The sequence below is a fragment of the Accipiter gentilis genome, chromosome 14 (genome assembly GCF_929443795.1).
Source record: "Accipiter gentilis chromosome 14, bAccGen1.1, whole genome shotgun sequence".
Taxonomy (NCBI): domain Eukaryota; kingdom Metazoa; phylum Chordata; class Aves; order Accipitriformes; family Accipitridae; genus Astur; species Astur gentilis.
In genome coordinates, this window is record NC_064893.1 from 5,915,446 (window position 1) to 5,941,356 (window position 25,911).

Genomic DNA, 25,911 nt, shown 5'->3' on the forward strand with positions numbered 1-25,911 from the left:
TTAGTCCTTTAGAGATTAAATCCCCGCCAGCCTATTTAATAAGGTAATAGAATCAATTAATATGCAAGATTCTTAAATCCACAAGCTTTATAAAGAAAGTCCTTCCCTCTGAACAGGGTTTGTCAGCTACTTAGCTGTAACATTTTGAATTAAGGCCTGGCAACAGCATTTGATTTTCAGGACAAATGCTGCTGTCTATTATTGCAAGTCCCTGTGCTTGGTATGAAAGCATAGCCAGAAAAATATACTCCAATTTTTCTTACCACTTCTTCAAAAAGCAGAATATAAAGACTAAAAAAAAAGCCTCATGTGCCCCATCACCTTAAACGTAAAAGAGGCCAGAAAGGAGACTGCTAAACAGAATTTGGTCCTACTCTCTCATCTCCTGCAAAACATTTTGTGCTGGGTAAAGCATTGCATTGACAAAGAAGGGGTGGGGATGGGGGGAAAGAAGTCTGCAGTGTTAAGTCAACCTCCTACCACAGTCCAAAGAAAAAGCAAGTGTGACTGCTGCTACATTCAGCAATGCTGTAAGAGATTTACAGTTCACATTTCAGGTAGCAGCATGAGTAATTATTCCATAAACCAAGCCTGCTTTTCATCAGCCCACCCAGAGGCTGACCAGGGAATCTGCCAAGAAGGGCTGTCAAAAGCAAGAATCAATTTGCATAAATGTAATTAAATGGCATACTTTCAAATGTCATGCAAATCAGAAGTGCACAACACCAGAGATAGCAAACCTCGTTAAGGATGGAAAAGAGCAAACAGTAGGCTTGTGGTAGCTGAGCGGTTATATTTATGCCCTAGAAGGGGCCTGGGATCTTTGCTCTGATGTTAAGTTCTCAAGAGCTGTATCTTAATAATGAAGTAATTTATGTAAGACATTCTTTGGCAAGACACATGAACCTACGCTTTTGAAAACCAACATAATTCTTAAAACTCTCGGGATGAAGATTCAAAGAATTTAGGTCAGTGTTCTCACACCCAGAACTCCAATATCGAATTGTTTAAATACGTGGCCCTTTTCCAAGAAAGCCTGAAGTCTAGTAACTACTAGCACCCAGAGAAGCAATTTTACCCACTTATTTCCTCTTTACAAACATACCTATGTAAGTATTGTGAGATTCTTAGGTGCCTAGCCTAGGGTTCTGGTTTGAAAGTCTAGATCTAGAAAGATGTAAAATGCAAACCTTACAATCTAACAGGGCTGCATACAGGTCTCTCTAAAAATAGAGGTCTAGTACAAACACAGAATGATTCACCTTATAAGCTTGCATGAGCATGTGGATGACTCCGGGAGCACCATGGCACCAGTGAACCAGTCTGTCAGTCTCATTGCTCAGTGACGACGGGTAATTCCCAGATCTGAACTTTTTATGACGCACATAGTCAATGCTTGGCTTCACCAGCTCTGCTAGGGTCTCCTGGTCCACATTTGCAATTGGCTAAAGAAAACATTAAAAAACCACCACCAAAACCATAAACAGAAGTAGTAACAAATTGTGTATCAACACTTAATTCTATGATCTATTTTCAATTATCTCACATAGGTGCCCTTGATCCAAATACCTTGAATCACTTCATACAGATTTAATTAATGTCTGCTTACAACGCCCTTGGGAAGAGCATTTTTACAGCTACTGTAGAGACAAAGAAAGCGGGGCACCAAGTTGTTATCTGTCTTACTGGAGGTGACACAGAAAGACTATGGAAGAACTGAGAACAGAATATGGATTTCAAGACTCCCAGACCTCTTGAATTGAATTGAATCCCAGACACAAAACAGAGAGAACACTTACAGGAGAAAGATGTTTTTTCTAGCTTCATTGCTCATAATACACACTTAAAACACAATGGGTTACACATTTTCTTTTAAAAATAAGTAATGCAGATAAACCCGTCCTATTTCCCAATAAATGAAGAAAAGTGTATGTAGTGGCATACCTGGCAAAGGTTTATGAAGGTTAAAGTTTTCCATCATAAACAAAACTCCCTGAAGCTATGGGCTGTAAGTCTGTGTTTCCAATTTCAGAAGCAACAGCTACTTCCCCAGGTAGCTAAACATCTTTGTACTACGAACTCATTCTTAGATTGCTCTTCTGAATTTTCTTTTTCATTTCTTCTATTTTAGTTTACATACGTGCCAAAAGGAGAATATATCCATCAACCTGCCTGCTCCTTATAAGTAAAGGTTTAGAAGCCAAGTATCTGTTGGGTCTATAGTTGTTCTTTGTTGGCATTCCCTCCTCTACCAGCCCATTTTACAGTATTTTCATAACAGAGCTCTCTATTTTTATACAGCCTACATGATTTCTGGAATTCCTGCAAGCTGTGGGAACAACTGCAGAAATTAGAGCCTACAGAAGCCTAATAACTGAGCTTATTTTTTTAAGTAACTTGTCTTTATTGCTGACTCAATGTCATACAATTTCACTGTTTCCCACCAGCTCCAGCACATTCACATTCAACAGGCGAGCACACTGCTACAACTGAGTCTTACAGCCATATGAAGACTTTCATCAGCTGTATTTTCAGTAAGCTGAAAAAACCAGAAGCCTGTATTTCACCTCAGCCAGGAAAGCTTTGCCAGACTTCTACCTACAAGGTCCCTCAAGCAAACTCCACTTGTGCACTTTTCTGAGTGGAAGAGAAACCTTCCTGCTGGTAATCAGAAGTACACCTGAATACAGATCAGCTTATTATGAAGAACACCCCAGAGCTGATCAGCCCTCACTCAGATGCTGACCTGTGGGGTAGGGAGGCTCTGGGGGAAGCTTTGTTTCGCGGCTCTGATTTCACGCTGCACCCCTGCAGCAGAAGGCAAAGCAGGTGGGCACCAGCAATAAATGCTTTCAGTTTTGAGCTGTGCAAGGCAAACCCAACCCAGCCCAACACATCTGTCCTTGGGAGGTAAATCCAAGAAGAGCAGAGCTCTTTACAAACCTCATTCTCACCTTGTGCTGCTGAGAAGATCTGAGTACGAGTTCTTTGCCCAACCTGCCAAGGTTCCCAGCACCTACTTCCAACAGCAAAAAGGTAACCTACAGGTATGTGTCCTGACTCTCCGGCCAAGAGCAATGATACACAAACAGACATTTTTGCTTCAAGGTTAATGAAAGGGGCTAGGATTAGAAATTCCCTAGCCAGCACTTCAGAATTTCCCCTCTACCTCCTGGATGAGTTATTTAACACTGCTGAGCTCTTATTCTTCTACTAGTCTTCTGTATATAAATCCAGCAATACACGTTTCCTCATAAAGGTGTTGTACAGAAATTATGATCGGTGACCTTCACATCTCAGGTGCTACATTGGATATCCTTTTTCTGTTATCAAACAATGACTCAACAAACCATCTCCTGAATTCTTTGCTGAAAATACAGAAAAATTCTCCTCATTTGGGTTGGGAGGGGTGGGGAAAGGACAGACTCCGATATGCCATCTTCTTCTGCAGTGAATGACTCAACTCTGCATGACTCATAATATTTAATGTACAGTGAAAAGACAGTAATCTAATGCTGCATAAACAATGGCTTTGTGGTAATTCTTAAAAGCAGCAATTATATGTAAAGGAAAAGAGTTACGATTTTAACATGTAGACAGAGTAGCTTCTGCTTAAACCAAAAAGCACTGTGCAATTATTTCTGCTATCAGCCTTGAATAGTAAATGAAGGATGGAGCCTTTAAAGAGGCTTCTCAGAAAATCTAACAGAGCCAGAGAAGGAAAAATGGAAGCCAGGAAAATGAGGGAGCCAAAAGGGGGCAGACCACCTTGTTGAAGAATGCAGGAAGTGAAGATAAGGGCACAGTAAATCAGACCAGCCTGAGGCCCCAGTGGGATGGTCGCTGCAGAAAATGGCTGTAGTGAGGTTAAGACTTGCCCCCAGGAAGCAGAGCAGTAGCCACTTCCACAACAAAGTCAGCCACTTTAGCCTGAGCTACTGGTGGAAGTGAGTGGTGCGAGCTAATCCGAAACAGATGGGGAGAAGTCACAGCACCTTTTGCAAATGAGGAACAGCTGAGCAGTGGCAACACCAAATACCAGCTCAGTCACTTCTGCAGTGAATATTTGTGTGCAGCTTTGGGCTGTGAGGACGTACAATCCTTCCAGTTGCTTTAAGGAAAGTCATTCTGCATGAACTGGTAAGAAAATTAACATTTACAAAGATGCACAGACTGGCAGCACCTTTAAAAACCAGAAACAGGTACAATACAAATCGTGCAGCTCTATGGCCATCTTCTATAATGCATCTTAAGGCTCTTTTTCCAGATTGTACAACAGAAATAAGATATACAGGTGTGTTTTGAAAAACATCGTAATCCTATTGGAGAATGTCAGGACAGGGGGAATGGATTTAAGTGTGGGAAACAGGAGGTATACAGAAGAGAGGAATCTTAGGACAACAGAAAGAGGAGAGCAGGGGTCATAAATGCACTAAGAAACATCAGATTTTGGGGGGAGGGATAAGGAAGAGGGAGAACATATAAAGAATAAAAGCATACTGAAGACTAATGTGTGATTAAGGGTAGTCTTCCAAAAGCTTCAAGGCAGTGGGCAGGGGCGGGGGGGGGGGGGGGTAGGGGGGAGTCACCAGAGAAGAGAGGAAGGGAATGGAGGACAGGAGGCACCAGTGGTGCACTTGTCACAAAAATACTGAGGAGTGATGGATGGTAAGTGAGTATTTAGTTAGTCTAACTGCAGGCACCAGAAGTATGAAGATGAGGGAAGGCACCTCACTATCTCTGTTGAGGATAGGAAACCTGAGCTCCTGGAACGCTGGTGTTCTGAACCACAACTCAAGGGTTAATTCACTCTCATGCGAGGATGCCCAAGTCACACTTTTCTTCTGCTACCAGGGCCTGAGCTAGCTCCTCTGCACAGTTCTGTGCTGCAGAGTCTAACTCCAAATTCTGAGACCCTGACTCAGCACAACACTGCACGTGCATGAAAGCTGAAGATAAGATCCTCTGATGCAAAACAAGAAATCACTGGTGTTTCACCCCAGCCCACAGAAGAAACTCTTACCTGCATGAGCATGTAATAGATCCCAGCCACTCCATGGGCTGCTCCAACGTATTGCTTCCTGTGCCACTGGTACAACAGAGGACAACGGTCTGTTTTCCGCTCCTCCTTTGAGAAGTTTTTCCCCGATTCAATAATAGCATCTATTACCTAAGAAAGAGAACATGCCTCTTCCATCTGTCTCGCTTGCTTTGATTCAGAGGGTTTTGCTTTGTCATGACTAAAACCGCAGTAAAGAATAAGCCACAATAAACAGTGATAGAACAACAATATTCAATTCATTTGGACTTGGCTGTTGAGGTACAAACGGAATTTTTCCTAAATGATGGAATCACTTATATTTCTAAGAGTGGAAATATTTCTAATCACTTTTTTTCCAGGCTTGCCTTCTGTCCTGGTTTCAGCTGGGATAGAGTTAACTGTCTTCCTAGTAGCTGGTACAGTGCTATGTTTTGAGTTCAGTATGAGAAGAATGTTGATAACACACTGATGTTTTCAGTTGTTGCTCAGTAGTGTTTAGACTATAGTCAAGGATTTTTTCAGCTTTTCATGCCCAGCCAGCGAGAAAGCTGGAGAGGCACAAGAAGTTGGCACAGGACACAACCAGGGCACCTGACCCAAACTGGCCAACGGTGTATTCCATACCATGGGACGTCCCATCTAGTATAGGAACCAGGAAGGGGGGGGGGGGGGGGGGGGAAATCGCCACACGGGGACTGGCAGGGTGTCGGTCGGCAGGTGGTGAGCTATTGCCCTGCGCATCATTTGTACATTCCAATCCTTTCATTATTGCTGTTGTCATTTTATTAGTGTTATCATTATCATTATTAGTTTCTTCTTTTCTGTTCTATTAAACCGTTCTTATCTCAACCCAGAAGTTTTACTTCTTTTCCCGATTTTCTCCCCCATCCCACTGGATGGGGGGGAGTGAGTGAGCGGCTGCGTGGTGCTTAGTTGCTGGCTGGGGTTAAACCACGACACCTTCTCTGGTTCCAGTATCTGTAGAACAGTTGTGCATCTTCTCTACACTGAATTCCCCTTTCCACTTACATAGTCCCACACTTCTGTCTTAAGGTTTTGTGTAACAATTTCTCATCCTCAAATCCTCCAAAACTAGTTACTTTCTAGATGCATTTCCACGGCTGGCCATGGACCCACCCACACTGGCCTGTGTCAGTCCCAGCTGGGCAGCAGGAAAAGGGAGAAGAGATTGGAGGGACAGATGAGACTGAGTTCCCAGTTCTAGGTCCCTCTCCTCTCCAGCAACCCTCTCCCTTGAATTTTGTGAACAAGTGATTCCAGTTCAACCTCACTGATGCTGTGGCACTGGAGGGAGAAGAGTATCTTACTTACCTCTTTGATAACTGACTGTGAGACAGTGTCTGGACCAATTTCAGTATTCAGGTACAGCAAGGCATATAGGTAACCTGCTCTGCCATAAAGCAGCTCATCTGGAAGTTCAGCATCTGTGCTTACGACTGTCCTTTGGAGCTGCAACAACCTGCATCAGACAAAGAAGGTAGGGAGAGAAAGCATCTTCTCTAGAGAACATACTAGACTATGTATTGTACAAGCCATCAATCAAACCAGAAGCAGAATGAGTGCCAAAGCCCCGCTACTTTCCTTCAGTTATCCCCAGTTCAGCTGGCTGCCAAGTTTACGCACAGGATCTCTGCGTGCCTGCCATCCCTAACTGACAGGCAACTCAGAGCCAGGTGAGTATTAGTCCAACTATCAGGTTTTTGTGCAGACAGAAACAAATGTATGGGTGCAGGGTGGGGGTTGGAGGAGGCTGGAGAGCTATTCCAACAAACAGGGAAACCTCCTGGAGCCTCTGGGAATTTCAGCTATTTGAGGACCCTTAATTGTAGATGTTTAAGAAGAAAAAAACAAACCCCAAAACACCCAATACCACCATTCAGCACTCCCCCTCCTTAGACAACATGTTGTCTCAAATGTTTAGCAGCTCAATTTTTAAAAGAGCACTGCTATTACACACAAGTGTTTTGCTTGCCTTTAGCACTGGAAAAAACAGTTTGGGCTGGCCACTGCAACTCTCATTTCCTCCAAAGAAACTCCCTGCTATTACTCTACCAGTCTGCATTAGAATTGAGATGGAGCAGAGGTCTGTTTTCCTGCCCACTCCCCCCTGTCTCTTCCTATCTTTTGTGATTAAATTGGCAATTAGATGAAACCATGGAGATGATCACATTTTAAATTGGGGGAGGGAGCAAGACAATCTGGATTAAGACCAAATTCAATTCCCAGATCCCCCCAGCCGCTACTACTTGGCAGAAATGTTAGCATTAACGTCATGCTGGAGCAAAAACACTGACCCCAATGGCTTGTTTATGCTGTCACTGCTTAATACCAGGCAAAAGTCACTCACAAAAAAAAGTTTTATATTATCATTCCCTTCTTGGAACTATGCTCTGGACTTAGAATTAAATTATTTTCTTTTAAACTGTCTACTGTTAAGTTTTATTATTCAAATCATAAAATTGGACAGCTACAAGGTAAAAAGTTAAAAGTGCAATCATAGATTACATTTTGACATCTATAATGTACACTCAGCTGGTGTCATGAATATATTTGTAAAAAAAAAAAAAAAAGGAAGAAAAGAAACAAATACTCAAACTAACCTCCTTTTCAGTCCTCCTCCTAGAAATGACTTTCCAAGGAGAGGTGAGACTAAAAGATTTATTGCTAATCTCATTTTGCTATACTCATGCTTCATGCCTTATAGCAACACTGCCTTCCTAGCTGCATCCAGAATGCCATGCCCAAGTTTACTGTCAGTTCTAAAAGCAAAAAAAACCCCAAACCTTCCACCCATTTTAAAACTGAAATATTCACTCAGGAACAGCAGCAGCAGCGATTAATCACTCTAGAATTCTGGATTAGTAAGAGACCAATTTTATTTCCAAATATAAACCAGAATGGAGATGAGGACACAAGGCTAGTCTCCAAATTCTGGCAGCTTAAGGTATGTTGCTGGACCACGAGCAGGTGGATTGCTGGTGCTGAATGCAAACGCCACAAGGCTCCACTGCTTCCAGCCCACACCAGGACAGCAATTAGCTCCGTACCAGAAAAGGGGCAGTCAGTTCTCCAAGGAAGCTCTACATCTGAATGGGATTTCTCAAGACATTTATTACATTTAGATTACTTTGAAAAAGGGGCTGGATTTTTTTTCAGGCTACCTTCATATGCTCTGACCTAATTAAAGCCCTTGCCTTTGACAGTTCAGCAAATATGTCCTCTTTGTTTTGTTAAATCTTTGTTTCATACCAATCCGATGTACCATGTTTCTGTCTGGATGTTTCCAGATCCCTGCAGTGTACATGTTTTGTAACAAATCTACAATTAAGACCCACTCTTTACAGGAAGTATCACATACTGCACAAGCACTACATATCGCTGATGACAAGTGTGTGGCTTTTGTTAGATGTCACCTCAATGTGACAAAATCAAAACATGCATGCACTACAGATATGCCCAGGACATCCTGTCCTTACAGCGATAGAGGACTCAAGACAACACGCTAAACATGAATCAAGTGTAATCCAGCTTTAATAAAGATAAAGCCTATTTTGTATTCTTCTACTGAAAATGTATCAGGGGAGAAAGTGTCTCAATTTTTTAATCCTGTCCTCCAAAACTCCACTTGCTAGTGTTACTGAACCAATGCTCTCTACAAATTAAGGGCATGGCTTTTTGCACCATCAATCACTTACTTGGCCACACATTCTTTAGATTCACTGTCGTTTTTCAGCTTGTGATAAACCACTGCACCCACTGCCAGTGGCCCAGCATCACCACAGAGGAAAGTAACTCTTCTGCCATTCAGATTGCGAAGGATTCTCTTCACATAATCAAGAGATCGCTGCAAATGGCTCTGGTTTTTTGTGACACGGTACAGTTGCAGATATAAGAGGGCAATACCTGGAACAACCACATGAAAAAGAGATAGTTTCATTTACTCTTCCTTCTAAGTACATCATATTCCCCTCTTTAGTGCATCTGAACCAGTAACTCAAATACAAACAGGTATTTGGGCAATAAAAACATGTCAGTCAAGTGTCCTAGCTTATGCAATGGGAAGGCATCAGGCCATCTATTTGGATTATGTTTCAATTTGGATTGTGACAAAAAGTTAAAAAAAAATAATCGGACTGAAGCCCTACAGTAGACTCACAATTTGCAGAGAATAAAGAAAATTCATGACACAGGCACCAATGCTGGGTGAAGAAATTACTGAAGACTCAAAAAATTGGGTTAACAAGCATGTGTATGACCAAGTACATTGACTGTACAATACTAATCTATTACGTCCAAGAAGTGATGTATTTTCCATTTGATTTGTAAAAGGATCTTTTGATGAGGTTTTGGATTCAACTTGCCAAGTTCTTTATAACCCTTAAATGTACTTCACAACAAGACTGTGAGCTTCTACGAGTTAAGCTGGTTTGGAAAAGCCAGAAAGCAAACAAGTCCTCAGAGAATGCTGGAAGGTGTATCAAGCTTAACTCCATTAAACTCATAGTCTTCCATTAAAACCAAACCAAACCTTAAAAATTCCAACGATGTAGACTGAAGAAAGTGAAACAAATCCATCTAAGTGGATGTTTATTGGCCAACTGCAAGCATACATGTGCAGAAGCAAAATATTTACCTCCAGATCTTACTGCATCTCAAACTCATTTCTGAACAGGGAGAACGCTCTCCTGAGCTACAACCAAAGCTGAGTACACACAAGGCCCACTTAGATCCACAGAGAGACCACCCGAGGAGTACAAGAATAGCACCACAAGAGTACTGATACATCCTCAGATGTTCTCTGGACTGGCTTTGAACAGGCCTTTCTAGAGGAGTCCAAGAGGACAGCTGCAGAGCTTCGTTAGCCCAATTCAGTGGCACAGGAAATTGTGGGCTATTTACTGGGATTTCTGTAACCCTCTTATGTTGCAACAAACGTGTAGATACCTGGGCTTGGTCAAAGGATGATCAGAAAAGTAGCCATGATGCCCAGTTCATCCAATCCTCCCTTGTCCAACACCCTTAAAATGGCTCCTCCAAGAGGTCTGGCACATACAAAGAGTACCTGTATTACAAGAAGGACTCTAACATGAGTCCTATGATTGTTACATGCCAACAGTATATGCTCCAAGATTTTAAAGATACTTCACAAAGTACAAGCCAATGCTCAGGACTGCACTGCCAATAAAATTTGTCTAGCCTTGGTACATGACAAGCAGGGCAGTTGTTTTCAGTATTGCTTTTACCTTCTGATTTGCACACTAGCAAAATGCTGCAAAGCGCAAGTTTGGGGAGAAAGTATTTGCACTAAGAATTTTAAAAGCCAGATCATTTAAGTATTTTTATTCAGAATCATTTCCACAGGAGCCTTGAAAGAAGTTTACAACTTGGAATAGACGTAGTTGGCGATCCTTCTACAGGATGGAAAAACCCCACTCTCATTAGACTGCATTACTTGTTCATCTGTCTTCTTTCAGCTGATGATGGCTGTGTTACTTTTAGCTTATGACTCATTTTCAGCATGCTCTGGTTTATCAACCATAACTTCAGTTGTCAGTCATGGTGTCAGAACACGGCTCCCCGGGAACCATTTTGTAATGTCAATGTGAGAAAGCCCACCACTGGAGATCTTCTGCACTCACTTAGCAGCCACTCACTTTCAGACCTTGAAACACATCTACCATTTAAGTCTGAGTTGTCTAAAACTTCCCCACCCGTCCACCCACAGCACCATCTGTACCAAAACATCAAGAAGAAATTTTACCCTTTCATTGCCAGAATTAAGCCTGAGCGCAGGCAAAGCCTGGAGAGATTTTCCAAGCTGCTCCCCCTCACAACACAAAGATAAAAGAACAGATCACCTCAGGGCACATTTCAAACATGCTGTGCTAAAAGCATAAGTATGCCTGAAGGGTGAGCTAAACAGAGCAGGAATAGAATATGCCATTGTAATAGCAAAGTGGCACTTAAGAGGCCTAGATGGAAAGCGTTTTGGCAGCTTGAAAAGCAGTGGCTGCATCAGGCTTGACAACTGCAGGCTCTGCCTAAAGGATCAGAAGGGCTCATTCACATTTGGATAGCATCAGTGATGCAATGTCAAATGAACGATGGTGCATAGCAATAACCAGCACTTGCACATGACTGTTTATCTTCATGGACTTCACAATCTTGCAACCCCATCTCCGTACTCTCCCTCCTTACAAGTGCATTTTACCATTTTTGTACAGACAGAACAAGCACAGCCAAGCTATCCATACTCCAGATTTTAAGGCTCCAAGCTCCTGGGCACAGAACACCTCCCACCCACAATGATTAGAAGATGTTGTTATACCATTAGACAACTGCTAACTAATAGTCAGTTGAACAGAAAAAGGTGAAAATAACTCATTTTAAGAAAATCTTAAAGAAACAAGAGGTAATCTGAAAGAAAGAACAGCCTTAGAAAATCCACTCCTTTTGCAAGACAAATCTCACCATATACAAAAGCCAATTATCTCTCTGTAACTTTGTCTGCTGAAGTCAATGGAAGTCATTCCAGACAGTAGTGACCAAGGGTCCAAAGTTAAAAGAAACCAACTCACACAAATGCCTGTATCAGAATATTTCTGCCGCTCATGTGAGAACATCAGAACCTCCTCCTGTGAATAAACCCAATTACATTATTTTACAAACACACTTCATTCAAATTCTAGCTTTCTCACCAGTCCAGCCAGTATAGGCAGAGCAGTCATGTGGATCTGCTGTCTTCAGCCCTTCCTCCATTTGCTGCAGAAGGTCCTTGATTTTCGCCTGGATCCTTTTTGAGAACTGAGCACTGACCTGAAAACAGGAGGCAGGAGAAAGGGAGTGAATCAGAAAAGGAAAGAATCAAAGAATGCAAACTGTCTGCTCCACTTTCTTGTTTGGAAAAAAAAGGAAAACAAAGCCAAAAACCAACCAACCAAAAAATAACTAGGGAATAAATACTACATACAGCAACCCACAGTGCCAAGGTGGTTCATCCTAAGTGTGTCCCATGTAATGCAACCTGATAACATATTAGAGTAAGTTACTAGTATCTACATTAAGGCAAAAATTATCTGGCGATGCTTTAAAGTCACATGAAGAACAGCTATGGACACTGACACTACGTAATCATATGCTGCCTCTTATAGCAGGCTCTTAATACAGTAAGCAAAGCTTCTCTGAGCTGAGTAAAAGGTGAACAGAAGCAAAGAGAAGACAACCACCTGCTGCCACTCCATGGGCTAGCACTCCATTCAGGGTCCTGGTACCAAGATGACGTTATAGACGAAGACAGCACAGTGAACCCGCAAGCCCCATGTTACAGGTGCTTGCTCTCATCACAAGGTCCCTGCACATCCTTTGTGGCACTATGGAGGCAGAAATAGCTAAAGGAAAATAAACGCTCATATTTGAGACAATCAAGTCAAAGCCAAGACATCATCTTTAATGATGTGCTCAATCACATCATCCATGATGTATTCACATTTTCTTCTTAAACCCAAGACTTCTTTCGATGTCCCAGTTTGTGATCACCGCATGGAAGGCAAGTTGCCTAAATGCCCTTCCTCCTGCTTCTTGCTCTCTCCTCTCCCCAAAACAATATTAGGATTTACATGCTTTATCAAGAAAGGATGTTGTTAAACGCAGTGATGTATTAAAGAACAACTACCTGAAAGAAAGAGCTAGACACAAAGAGGGCAAGTAAAAGTAGCTCAACAGCTTCAGCTCATGCATGAAGGTGAAGAAACAAATCTTTAATTTTACATATTGCTTGCTTTTACTTTTGACCAAGAGAAGTTTACATAGATGCTATATATGAAATATAGCAGAGGATGCTTGCCAACATTTCTCTCTCATTCAGTATACTGTATGGGAAGATACGCTACTGATTACTCCTTTAAGCCTATGGAACGTGGAAACAGTCAATTAACTGGAATTTATTGCCCTATTAACTCCCATGGGAAGAGTATTCATGAAGTCCCTTCACAGGATGATTCTACATTTGAGTGAGACTATGAGGAACAAGAATCAAAAATGATTATTTTTTTTTATTAAACAGCATCACTTACTGATCAGCTTTTTCTATTAACACAGGAAAGGCTTTATCATTATAATTGCATCATTCTGACAAAACAGTGATGTACACAAAGCCTATGCCACCCCAAAATATTTCCTGAATGTGTTTCCCATCACCTACAAAAAGCCCCAGACATACATCACTTGCCACCCAGATCTTAGTTACCCAGGAACAGCCAGAAGAGAAACTCTCTAGGAACATGGAAGCCAGCAGAGCTTCCCCATCCCAAGCCAAGAGCCACAATGCAGTGGTCATCAGAAAAATGGCATTACACAATTTGGCTACTTGTCAGCTTACACTGAGAATAAGCTACTGTTTTCTGAACAGTGCTCGACCTCCTTCCACCTCTTGCTTCCCCAGCCTGCTCCCAGATAGCAGCTGGTATAAATCAGACCAGAGAAGGTTTAGTTTGATGTTAAATACGTCTACATTTATGATTTTTTTTTTTTTAATTGGAGAAGGAGAAATTAGCTCATTAGGAAGGTAAGATCCTGTTTGATTACAACACATCTCAGAAGAGAAGGGTTCAGATAAATGACAGGTCCTGGTTGCCACCATGCAACTGATTACTCAAAATACACATTTTGGACTATTATTCAGAGCAGAACTTCAAATAAAAATCAGTGAACTTGAACATCTATTCAACAGATTCAAAAATCAGAAAGATAATAGGAATTACACAAGTCCTCTGACACACCAAAAGTCTCCAGAATCAACAGTTCAAGTCCATCTTATGATGGTAGGAGGAAGGAAAAAGGAAATTTTGCCATTATATCTCATGTTGCATACATACCACTCTAGGAAAGAGCTAGAGCCCCCTTAACCTCTCCAGTAACTAGAAATACCAACCAACACAGTAAGCATCTGATGTCTATTACTCTTTGGCCTTAATATGGCATGGGTTTTTTAGGAAACTGTACCACACACACACAATATCCCCCTCACCCTTTTGCCTAGTTCAGTGAAGTCTCAACACAAAGCAAAACCCTTCCCAAGGGCAAGGCTTCTCTCCTTCAAAAGACAGCTATGCCAATGCTAAGGCATATGGCGAAACAGCGTGAAGATATCCACATGGATGCATCCAGGCATAGTGCTGAGCTTATCTGACAAGAGTGAACTAAGGTTTCAGACTCCCGGTTTATTTACCTACTGCACACCACAAGCAGACTGGTTATCTTTTTGTTCTGACAATACACCTGCTGTTACCAAATCAGGGTATTTTTTATCAAACATCAGATCAAATTACTTAGAGGCAGGAGAGTAGTAGGACATCAGGACACTTGGGTTCTGCTTTAAACCTCAGTCCCATACAATTTAGCTCAGGTTGGCATATCCCTCACTACAATGGCAACTGTAACTTACCTATCTTGATTCAGTGCTTGGAAAAGCACACATGAAATTATTTTATTACATCATCATCATTATTATTAATCAGCCCAAACAAAGCTAATCCCAAGCTTATGTCAGTGTGAACAGGTTCTGTGGCAAGAAAGTTTTCCCCAGCTACCTACTCCTCCACCACTGCCTCTTTGTGTTGGTTTTTTTTTTTTTTTTTGGTTACTCTGAAGCTTTAACAACCTAGCACTGTCACTGTTCCTTTGATAGAATTCCACTATAAGCTTATAACAGATGCTTACATGCACTAGAATAAATTAATCACATAGAGAAATGAATGTTGAAAGGTGGCTTTAGAAGATTTATAAATGTTCTTCAAGGAATCTTATGGTGGCATTACAGCTAAGCATAAAGCACACTAATTCATGTTGAGCATGGATTGATTTTCATGAGAAGCATATTCATTTCATGAGGATGATTCCAGCTGGCATTCAGCTTTTTCTGCAGGTGACTCTTGTTATTCCTGTAGGGACAAACAAAAAACAGGAAGCCTGACCTCTGATACCCAGTGTCACGCTTGCTCCTGGTTCACAATGGGCTGGGTAGTAACAGGAGCTGAAGATATTTTTAACTAGAAAAGGCTCTCTCCAGGAATTCAACTGCTGCATTACTCCTCTGCTGCTGCAGGAAGAACCACCACTATCATCCCAACCACTGCTCAAGTTTTACATTGGCAAAAGACAAAAAATGAGAGCTCATTCCCCATTATACCCAACAGAACCCTGCATCATATTGATTATGATAACAAGAAAGGCTCATTATCAGCATGAAACAAAAGTAGTGCAGAAAAATACAAATATGTTTGTTTTGCAAATTAATTGTTTTGTGATTTATTTGAACCATATCACTTTTTCCATTGCAGTGAGGTGGTATGCAAAGCTACATCCCAATCCAAAGCCTTTTAAAGCCAATGAAAATGTAAGGAATGTGAGCGTACATGTAACATCACTCACCTTTGGCACTAATGACATGGTATCCAAGTTACGCTGGCCTTGTCAGCAATACCTGTTTCCCCTATCTGCTTTCTTTCGTTTGTGGGGTTCCTAAAAAGAACTTAAATCATCTTCTTTTGTAAACCCAGCACTAAAACTAGACCCATGTTACAAAAAATACACCATGATGCAAATAAAAATCTCCTAAAAGAAATGCACATTTCACTTGCAGTTGATATTACAATAACATACCAATTCTTATTGACCTACCTCTCCATTACAGCCATATCCAGCTTTACAGCCGTGGCTCTAAAACAAACCAGCACCAAGAGCAGGTAAGGCAATAAGCAGCTGCTATTTATGTGTTTTATATCATCATTTCTGGTAGGTAAGAGAAGCCTGTAACTTAAGTCTTGCATGCACATTTGGACCAGATATCACAGTGCTTACATAAGTCTGACAATGCAACCATGAGACCTCATGGCACTCCTTTTCTGGTTAGAAGCAATACTCTGGTTTGACAGACACAAGGTGAGTTATCTCATTTGCCTTTTGCCAAAGACATTTAGATACCAATGTGTTTTTCAAAAACACCTCTCAGTTTTTATTTGTATCACAACACATCTACGCCAAGTAACTTGTGCGGACTCATGGCCGGACAATGGAGACCTGAGCTCAACTTCTTCACAAGTTGCCAACATACCAGTCTTTCTTGCCACCACCAGCTCCCAAAACAACCATCTTGCCATTAAACCTAATTTGCTAATAACCCTATTTTACTTCATCAGCTCTTAGGGGACTGATGCTATGCACAAAATTAGACTGAAGAAGGAAGTGATTGATTCTGCAGAAGCAGCAAGGAGATGGCCTATACACACAGTGCTACCTAATGAACAAGCAAAATATACTTATTTCATCTCATCTCAGTTCAAATCAGGTTAAGAAGAGACAGATACATCAAAGAAAAGTGACTTTATTGTTGGTGATGTGCAGAACAGGAGACGTAACATGGTGCTGGGTTTCCTTTCAGCCAAAGTGCATCTCACAGAGAAGAAAATACAGCTCAAGCTGGCACTGCAACAAGGACTCATTCAAAAACCAAACTTGCATAGAAGACTGCAGGAGGGACATGACAGACACTGGTAAGGGAGAATGGGGTGGGGGATGACTCACAGCTCTACTGAAACGAGAAATCCTGGCCATACTGAAATCATTGGGAACTCTGCCACCGACTGTAAGGGAGCCAGGTTTCACACCCATGCACTGGAGCACGGGTTTATTGAAGCAGGATGAGGTCTCACGCTCACCTCCCCAGAGCTCCTGCAAGAGCAGACAGAAGGAATGGCAGTAGGATCCCAGACGCAGAATCTAGCAAGGTCAGCTGGGAAGTGACCTCCCTTTTTGTACAGAAAAACAAGTTCTACTTTGTTTTTACCTAAATCAAAAGACTGTTACAGCTCCAAGAGCAGCTTTTTTTTCTTCTCTGAAAATACCAGATACTAAGAAACCACCTCATCACCCAGCCTGCCAAACAGTTAAACATGGCTCTCTGCTAATACTCAGTTAGGTCCTTCCAGAAACGAATGCCAGTTCTGCAAAACCACATGCTTAATAAATTATCTGAAACACTGCTGTCTGTAGAACACATTGCTCTGTTTTTCAGTGATCTGGCACCTAGTGCCATACATGTGATAGTGGGGGGAAAAAATAAAAAAAAATTAAGAAAAGAAAAAAGGGGGAAGGGAAGGAAAGGAAAGAGAGAGAGAAAAATCTATAGCTGTAGGCAAACTATTACACTGCTACTGCTACAAATGCCAACTTAGGAATAGGCTTTAAATGCAGGCATCACCCTACTTCAGAGGAGATAAGGGCATGAAAAACAGCATTAAAAGGCAATCCATTCAAGTTACAGAAAGAATTGTGTAAAGCATGTAAGAAATAATGAGACTGTGCCTCTAATGCATTTGTGTGTAAAACGAGCTACTTGTCTCATTGGTGATTAGGTTGCAAAAAAACAAGGCCTAAAGATTTAGATCATCATAAAGAGTCATCAAAAAGCTTCAGATTATTGGTTACAAAATTAAACATGATTAACAGACACCGAGGAACATCATCCTATGTTTTCAGAAATGGAGGCTGATAAAACAAAAGAGCAGTACTGAAAATCACTGGTCCTCCAGGTAGCCTAATACCAGCATGCTACTTCTTGAAAACAAAGAAAACACAAGTCTGTTGTGACTACGATTTAAAGTCACTTGCTACACAGAGGTCTCCACCATAGCTGAGACATTTCAAGGTGGTCTACCAGTTGTAAAAAACCTAAAGCCTCTGCTAATACTGTCTAGATTATTTTGATGCACAGACAGCAGGTATATTCCACATATTGAACTTGACAGCATATCAGTGTTGTGCAGTTAGAACCCAAATGTAATTTATTTTCACCAGAAAATGAGTACCTGTTATTGCACTTGCCCATTCAACTAGCCAGAGTAACAACTCATTAACTCACAGGTCTGCAAGATATCATTAGAAACGAGCAAAGAGTGGATGGATGTGAGAGAATTTGATCAGAACTTGGGTTTTGATTTATAAAAAGTATCTTCACTCAGAAATGGTTGACTAAAACCAAATAGGCTTAACCATGTGGTTAAAGTGTTGTCCTAAATAACAGGAAAGGCTTTCAATATAAAAGCATCAGAAAAGTGCTAAGCAGCATTTGATGCTGATGTGCGCTGCAGGAAAGAAGTAGCAGTTCTTTATCTCAGGCTGTGTACACTAACTGCCATGAGTTACTAATGAACAATGAAGTACAATAAACTGATTCTCACACTCGATTTTGACCAAAACTCACAAAACCCAAAATAAACTTCCCTTCAACAGAAACATGATTTGCAGTACTCAGAATGCTCTACTAAAATAGCACACACCTGAGATGGGGTGCCAGGAAATGGTCAAAAAAGCGGTAATCTCAAGAAATGCAGCTACCCCATCCCACATCTCTGGCAAAAAAAAGTGGGAAAAAATATTTACTGGCTCTGGAGGTTCAATTTTGTCTCCAGTGCAATGAGTGGTATGATTCACACTAGTGTAAGTGGTTGCAGAATCAGTCTCAGAACAGAAAGTACTTGCTGCTCTCGGCAAGACAAGTAAAATGCCCAGTGAGACAACCCAACAAATATAAAAATTACCACAGGGAAGGGAATGAAGAGTGAGGCAATAACAAACAACTTCAGCTATAATTTTTTAGATATATTTTAAAGGAAGACAAAGACTGAAAAGCCACATAAAGGAATTATCAGAACTAACAGGAGATTGAGAAAGCACCAGGAAACTAAACACCACTAAACCACCCAAAAGACAATCTAAGTAAATATTCTGTATCCCCATTAAGTGATATCTCTGCAAATAAGCATCATTAGCTTTAAAACAGGTTCCCTCTAAGGAGCCCCCTGCACAGCCTAATTAAGTACATGGTGTACACTTGTCAGAATATACCACCTTTTACTAATATTTTTAAAACATTATGGCAAGTCAGAAAAAACTTAATCAAGAAAGAACTGGCCTAAAAATAAGTTACTGTTTGGGTATCCTAGTGACCTATCCATAAAGTCTGAATCCAGTTTTGGTGCTGTCAAAGACTACCCTGTGATTCCACAACAAATCCAGACAATCTTAAACTGAGGGCTTGGATGTGCTAATGTCTGAAAGCCAAGGATGCTTTTCTTGCACACACACAAAATCCACAGCAGGTTGTCTAGGAACAGGCTTGCTTCCACCTTTCCCTGGATAAGCAGGTAATGTCAGCCTGCCTTTGGTTCCCAAGTCACTGTCCCACAGACAAGTGTGAAAGTGGCTCCCAAATCACACCTGACTATGCTATGGATGTAGCCACAGAGCTGTGGTGGCTCCAAGGATGGTGAGCAATCTGAGGTTGATATTGGTGGGTCACCCACGGAGGCAGGTCCTTGAACAAGCCATCACCACCCTTTACCAGCAAGCTCACCTCACCCTTCCCCTTCCCAGAAAATCCATTACAGCTTCGTAGCTCTCTACCACACGAAGGTTTTGATGAACAGTTTCTGAGCCAGGTCAACTGGCTGCCCCCACTTTATGCAAGCCTGTGCAGACCTCCCCATTCTCAGTCCCCCACCTACAGATAATGGGCAACACAATGTCAATGAGTCTTGACATTAACTGCAGCTATAGGTTGCCTCAGCTACAGTTCAAGTGGGAAAGCAAAGCACAATACTGCTCAGACAAGTTAGTCTTTGGTTCCCAGCCTGCACGGGCCCATAGCCTGATATTGCCACATTTAAGAATAGATGAGTTTATAACTAGAGTTGCCTACAATGCAGGGGAAACTATCGAAAGAACATCTGCTTTTCAAATATTAATACTTTCCCCAATAAACAACTACAGTGAATTAAAAATTAAATGAAACTTAACAGACAATCTGGTTTTCCCATGAACTAGGGAATATGCTTTGTTCTGAGTCTATAGCTGTCTATTAATTTCTCTGTCCCTTTGACCATCTACATTTCCATTTTGAAAAATTTTGGACCACTCTGAGATAACATCTGTAGGTACTTTTTCAGGCTAAGGTATTGCTATGGGGTCCATAGTGATACATATTTAATTGAAAGATTTGCAATTTTTTAAACAAAGACTTAAATTTAAAATTTTTTTTCTTATTGACCTAGAATTAATACTGTCCAATGGATTATTACATTCAGCTTTCTCAAACAAGTTACAGAAGCAATTCAAGTCCAAGATATTTTGAAGGTGAAGAAATCTAGTTAAGAAAAAGTGAATTTCAACTACATGAGCAGAGCCCACCTAGATAACTGTAGTATTTACTGTGACTGTTTTTAAGAAGGCAATCAGCAGTCCAAAAATCTTGTTTTCTCTTCTCCTGTTCCCATACCTTCTAGCTTCCTGAACTGTACCTTATGCATATAAACACACGCTTCCATATGCAGCACTTTGTCCCAATTGTTTCACATTTCAGGCAATGACTTGAAGAGTTTCTTGTCCTTTTATCAGCCAGATGAATATTAGATGGCAATCATGGCAGCTTATGAAATCAAATGGAGGGATTAATAATGCATTACCTTCCATGACAACGGCAGAGCCCTCCACACCTCTAGCTGTCATGACATGAGTCACTCAGTGCTCACCGCTCCACACAACAGCAGATGGGAGGAAGAAATTATGTAGTGCACTGAGGGCTTCTGAAAGCTGCTCTCATTTTTAGGAAACTTGTGCTATAGCGTACAGTGGTTTACAGAACAGACTTCCTAACCTATGTAAAGTCCTTTTGTCTTCACTGGGGCTTTAGGTAGGCAAAGACATTTCTCTGACAGGACTAGAGTCTGTTAAATGCAAAAAAACCCAAAACCCAAACCACAAACAACAACAAAAGCACCCCAAAATACTCACTACGAAGTCTCCTAAAAGTCAGGATAGTACTAGGATTGACAATACGCAAATGCTGCAAAGAATATAAATACACATGAATATACTCTTAGCTATGTTCTAGCCCAGAAATATACAGGGCAATTCCTCATATTTTGCAGATGCAGAAACAAAAGAAAATGTACACTCACATCTGCCTTCTCCTATGAAAAGCACAGAGTTGAAACAATTCAAAGACCACTGAAAGTTGCTGTAGTTACATCACTTTAATGCGGTACAGAAGATTATTTTTTTCCAGAGGAGCTTCATACTTTTGTAGGTAACAAAGCCCAGACACCACCTTTTATCAGATACACAGCTACTTAGGTGCTCAAAGATATTTTCTGAACAAAGCTGCACAAATAGCTGCCAACTGCCACAGGGTAACAAGGAATGTCATCCACCATTGATCCTGGGAAAAATCATTTCTACCCACTGTAAAATAGCATACTCATCTACAACACAGCAGAACAAACATTCCCACTGTGAATATAGGGCTAGAAATTCTTGACTAACTCATTTCAGGTCCGCCACAGAACAATGTCTCTGAATTTGTATTCATTCAAGAATTAAATCTGATGTAAACTGGAGTTGAACTATTCTGCAATACAGCTAATATTCTCTAAAAAACAAGATTTTTAAGGAAGTTCACCTTCCTCCAGTATCAGTTTTCACTTCGCAAAGCTGTAGTCAACCTAGGACAGCAGTAAAAGAAGGCTTATTTTCTCTTTAAAAAAATGAACACGAAGCGTGGGATCTAAAGCAGGTACATAAGAAGGACGACTGGCCTACAGAAGGCCTTAGAAGAAAGTTCTTGGTACATTTTTTACCAATTTAACAACAACATATAGCTATAGCTGTTCTGCCATCTCCTCTCTGCCTTCATACTTAACTCATCATACTTGGATGTTTTTTATATACTGAGCCAGATACAAAAGAACAAAGAAATCACAGTTCTCTTTAGTTTTACCAGCATGGAGTATACTACCAGGAATTTTTTTAAAAAGCAGATTTCACTTCCAAACTTACCCTTGCCTTTTAACCCTTTTCAAGTGCCAAGTTCTGCTTCTGACAGCTGCACTTAGCTGTAGCAGTAAGACACCAGTCTCCCAACTATTCTCTTTCGTGTGTTCTGCTCAGCCACACACAACTTCACAAACCTCAGTTGCAACAACCTAGTGAAACCTTTCATCACCTCGGACTGACGGTGAGCTGATGCTGTCCTGCTCATTCTTAACGATGCTCAGGAAGAATGCTGCTCTCACCGCCGGGCATCACCATCCTCGCCCCACCCTGTCAGCAAGTCAAGGTTATTCTTTATTGCCACAAACAGAGAAGTATAGAGCTGAGGTTAAAGGCTCTCCTTTATTCATCCCAGCATACAGTCGAGTGAGTTTGGAAAGTTAAACTTCCCACCCAGTGCATCTGTGCTTCTAGCAATGTCACCACGCAGTGGTTTTCACCCAAAAGATGACGAAGCAGCACAGTACTGAAAGATGAGGCTGCTCAGGGACTAAAGTGACAGAAGGTCCATATTCTGGTATTCCTTCTGCAGCTTAAGCCAGACTGTGTGGTAACAAGCCAGAGCAGCTTCTGTGCTTAATGCCTAAAACGCACATAGCTCCCCGGCCAGCAGCGTGTGGTGTCAAGGAGATAAGCAGAGCAGGAAGACTGTGAACCTCGTGCGACCAGCACCGCCAGACAGACCCGAACCGACTGCCAGGTGCCTATCATGGTGCACCCGAATCTATAGATGTGTAAACACATGCCTTGGAGAGAACAGTCCAGCATCACCTAAAGCCCTAGTGTTGCCATCGCCTGAGGAGAAACGCATCTTTATAAGACGCGCACTCATCTCTCCTCTTCCCTTCCCTGTGTGCTTTCCTTGGTGAAACTCAGGCGACTTGTCAGCGGCGTGGCAGAACCGCCGGGGTAACTGCAGCACGGGCAGCACTACCTCCTGGCCCGGCACCGCGTTCACTCGCCCTCAGCGGCCAAACAAACAGCTGACGGCAGTCACTTCCACCGGCTCCAAGCCGTGCGGCCGGGCTGAGCTCCCGCTCCTTCCCTCGGCTCACCCCGCCCGCCTCTCCTCTCCGGAGCCCTGGAGGCCGCCGCCTCTGCCCACGCCGCCCGCGGCACAGCCGGCGGGCAGGGGGCGGCACAGCGCTCCGCAGCGGCGCGGACAGGCCGCGGGCCGCCTGCCCGGGCCCCCGCCCCGGGCCGCCGGAGGCCGCGGCCGGGCCCAGGGCCCCCCGCCGGAGGCCGCCCCGGGGCAGCCCCTGCGGGGAGGAGCGCCCCGCGAGCGAGGCAGGGCCCGGCGGGCCAGGACGCGGCGCCCGCCCGCCCGCCGCCCGGGACTCACCTTCCCATCGGCGCCGAAGGGGAGGGACTCCTCCTCCGGCGGGAGCGGCGCCCTGTCCCGCTGGGCGTCCGCCGCGCTGGGGGCGGCCGCGGCTCCGGCCGCCTGGGGCTGGTAGTCGGGGTAGGGGTTGGCGAAAGCCCGCTCCTCCATCTCCGCCTCGCCGCCCAGCTGCAGCTTCAGCCTCTTGGACATGCTCTCTCCCATCTCAGCCGGCCCCCGGCCCGCCTCCCCGCACGGCAAGCCGGCGGGGACACACTCCGCCCCGCGGAGCGGCGGATTTGCAGCAACGCGAGCGCCGCGGCCGGCGCCTGCCTCCGGCTACGGCTGCCGCCCGGCGGGCGCGGAGGCGAGGGGCCCGCGGCGGCCCCGCGGCGCTGGGGCAGGGGCCGGGGCCGGGGCAAGGAGGGCGGCGAGGCGCGGCCCGCCGGCCCCGCGCTGAGGGGGCTGCGGTGGCAGTGCCCGCGGCCGCTGGCCCATCTGGGCCGCCTCAGGAGAGAGGCGCCGCCGGCCCCGGCCCCGAGCCGCCGAAGCCCGACTTGGGAAGGCGAAAGGGGCTCTGCCTGGCGTCCCCGTCAGCCGGGAAGGGGGAGCGGCGAGCGCGGCGGCGGCGGCGGCGGCGGCATCACACCCGCAGGGGCAGAACGCGGCCGGGGCCGCGGCCGGGCCCCCCCGCGGGGAGAGGCAGCCCGCCCGCCCGCGCAGGCTGGGTGGCACCGCTGCAAAGCCCGCCCGAGCGCTTCATCGTCCCCCGCCGGGGCGTCAGTCCCGCGGGCTGCTGCTGCTGCTGCTGCCGCTGCCGCCGGCCGCACGCCGGGTGGCGAAGCGGAGCTCCCGCCGGCTCCTCCCGCCCGTCCCCCCGCGGCGGGGACGAGCCGTCGCCCGGCGCATCTCAGAGGAGCGGCAGCAGCAGCAGGAGGGGGAAGGACAGCCCCAGGAGCAGGCAGTATGCCACCACCGCCTTCGCCCGGGTCATCCGCAGCCTCCGCCGGGCCGCGCTCATCCGCCGGCAGCCCCCGGGTCCTGCGCGCCGACCCTCGGCCAGCCCCGGCAGGAGGGAGGCGGCGGCCGCGGCCCCACCGCCCGCCCTGAGGGGAAGGAGGCAGCCCGCGGCTGCCGCCCGGCGGGAAGGGTGGAGGCGGGCGGCGGCCGCCTCAGCCGGCGAGGGGAGGCAGCTCCCCGGGGAGAAGGGGAGGGGGGGCCTGCCTGCCTCCCTCCCTCCCTCGTCCCGCCCTCGGTGTTGGCCGGGCGGCTTATTGTGGCCCAGCCACCGCTCTGCCTACGGGGAACCGCCTCCCCAAAGGCAAAGCATGTTAAGAAAAGCAAAAAAAACCCAACCAAACCAAAAAAACCACCAAAACCCAAAACCCCTTGAGCACTAGCGGGGGCTGCCGGCGGCAGGTCGTCGTCCCCAGCCTGAGTCCCCGCTCCACGCGTGGGGCCGGGCGGGGCAGGCCCCCAGCGGTGGCCGGCGGCTGGGTGTGAGGGGGGGAGCCGTGGCTCGATCGCGTGTGGATCAAGCGTTCGTGTGTGGGAACAGGTCCGGGGTGGGTGTGGGGGGTGCTGAATGCCAGGGCACCGTGTCAACATAAATTTAGCCCGCCGTGTTATGGATGCCTCCATCCACAAAGCTAGGAGAAGAGCTCCAGGTGGAGGGGCACTGTACAATAATCAAGGACAAATCTTTTCTGTTCACAAAGAAATGGTAGATGCTGTCGGTATTGTCATAGCCTTCAGGAATTCATACTGCATACTGAAACAGCCCTGTGCAGAAACAGGCTGCAAACAGCCTGCGATCCAGCCAAACACAGCACACGGTATTGTGTAAAAATACGGACACGGGAGACCTCGCTATCCCATTAAATATTTACTCCCAACTATGCCATCACTTTTTGCTAGTAATTGTAAGTCAGCCAGACCATAAACTATTAATTCAAGATCTGGACATGGTGCAGACTTATTGATCTTTAGTTTTATGTACTGAGTAATATTATTGCTATCAAAATACATATTAAGTATGTAAGATTAAATATAGGGGATGCCTCTCCCAGCGTTGGCTTCAGTTTATGGTTGTTTGTAGCAATACTCATGTGAATAAGTGGGATGTGTCCATTAGCTTATGGCAGAATATAAATTTTAGGCAATACTTTCTTAATTTTATTTATTTTTAGCAATTGAACTGATGACAAAGCAAAAATTCCAAACAGCTTGTCTGACAAGAGGTACCTTGTATTTGCTCTGGCAGAGAAAATAACCATCCGCTCAAAAATAACACAATCATCGATAAAATACCCTGTTCTGTAATAATTTTTAAAAAATCACTTCATACATTATTTCCTCTTTAATGGGGAAGACTTTTGTGCTGTGTTGTGGTGCCTGAAAAGGACAAACACAGAACCTTTTTAAAAAAATCTCCTGTCTCTGTGTAGACATTCTGCTATGTGAAGAACGTATTTTCATCTCAGATGGTTTCCTTCCCTCGGTGAAGACCAGCTGCAGCAGTGCAAGTAACTACATGCCCATAATGAAGATCAGAATTAAGCCTTTAATACAAATGCGTGTGGCTTCTGTTTTCTTACACCTTCGACTCTCTGCAGTCAAAATGGTGCGAATCTAAAAGCAAGAT

The 25,911-nt window shown here is 44.1% G+C and overlaps 1 protein-coding gene across 1 annotated transcript in view; it reads right to left on the minus strand.

Moving 5' to 3' along the window:
- Positions 1 to 23,747, minus strand: part of LANCL2 (LanC like glutathione S-transferase 2) — a 31,935-nt gene extending 8,188 nt beyond the window's left edge. Inside the window, exons 1-6 of the mRNA XM_049816931.1 lie at positions 23,289 to 23,747; positions 11,761 to 11,878; positions 8,758 to 8,965; positions 6,374 to 6,521; positions 5,024 to 5,170; positions 1,263 to 1,445 (exon numbers count right to left, since the gene is read on the minus strand). Coding sequence (XP_049672888.1) covers positions 1,263 to 1,445; positions 5,024 to 5,170; positions 6,374 to 6,521; positions 8,758 to 8,965; positions 11,761 to 11,878; positions 23,289 to 23,492 — 1,008 coding nt within the window. The 5' untranslated portion in view covers positions 23,493 to 23,747. The remainder of the gene's footprint in view (positions 1 to 1,262; positions 1,446 to 5,023; positions 5,171 to 6,373; positions 6,522 to 8,757; positions 8,966 to 11,760; positions 11,879 to 23,288) is intronic.
- Positions 23,748 to 25,911: the final 2,164 nt, after the last annotated feature.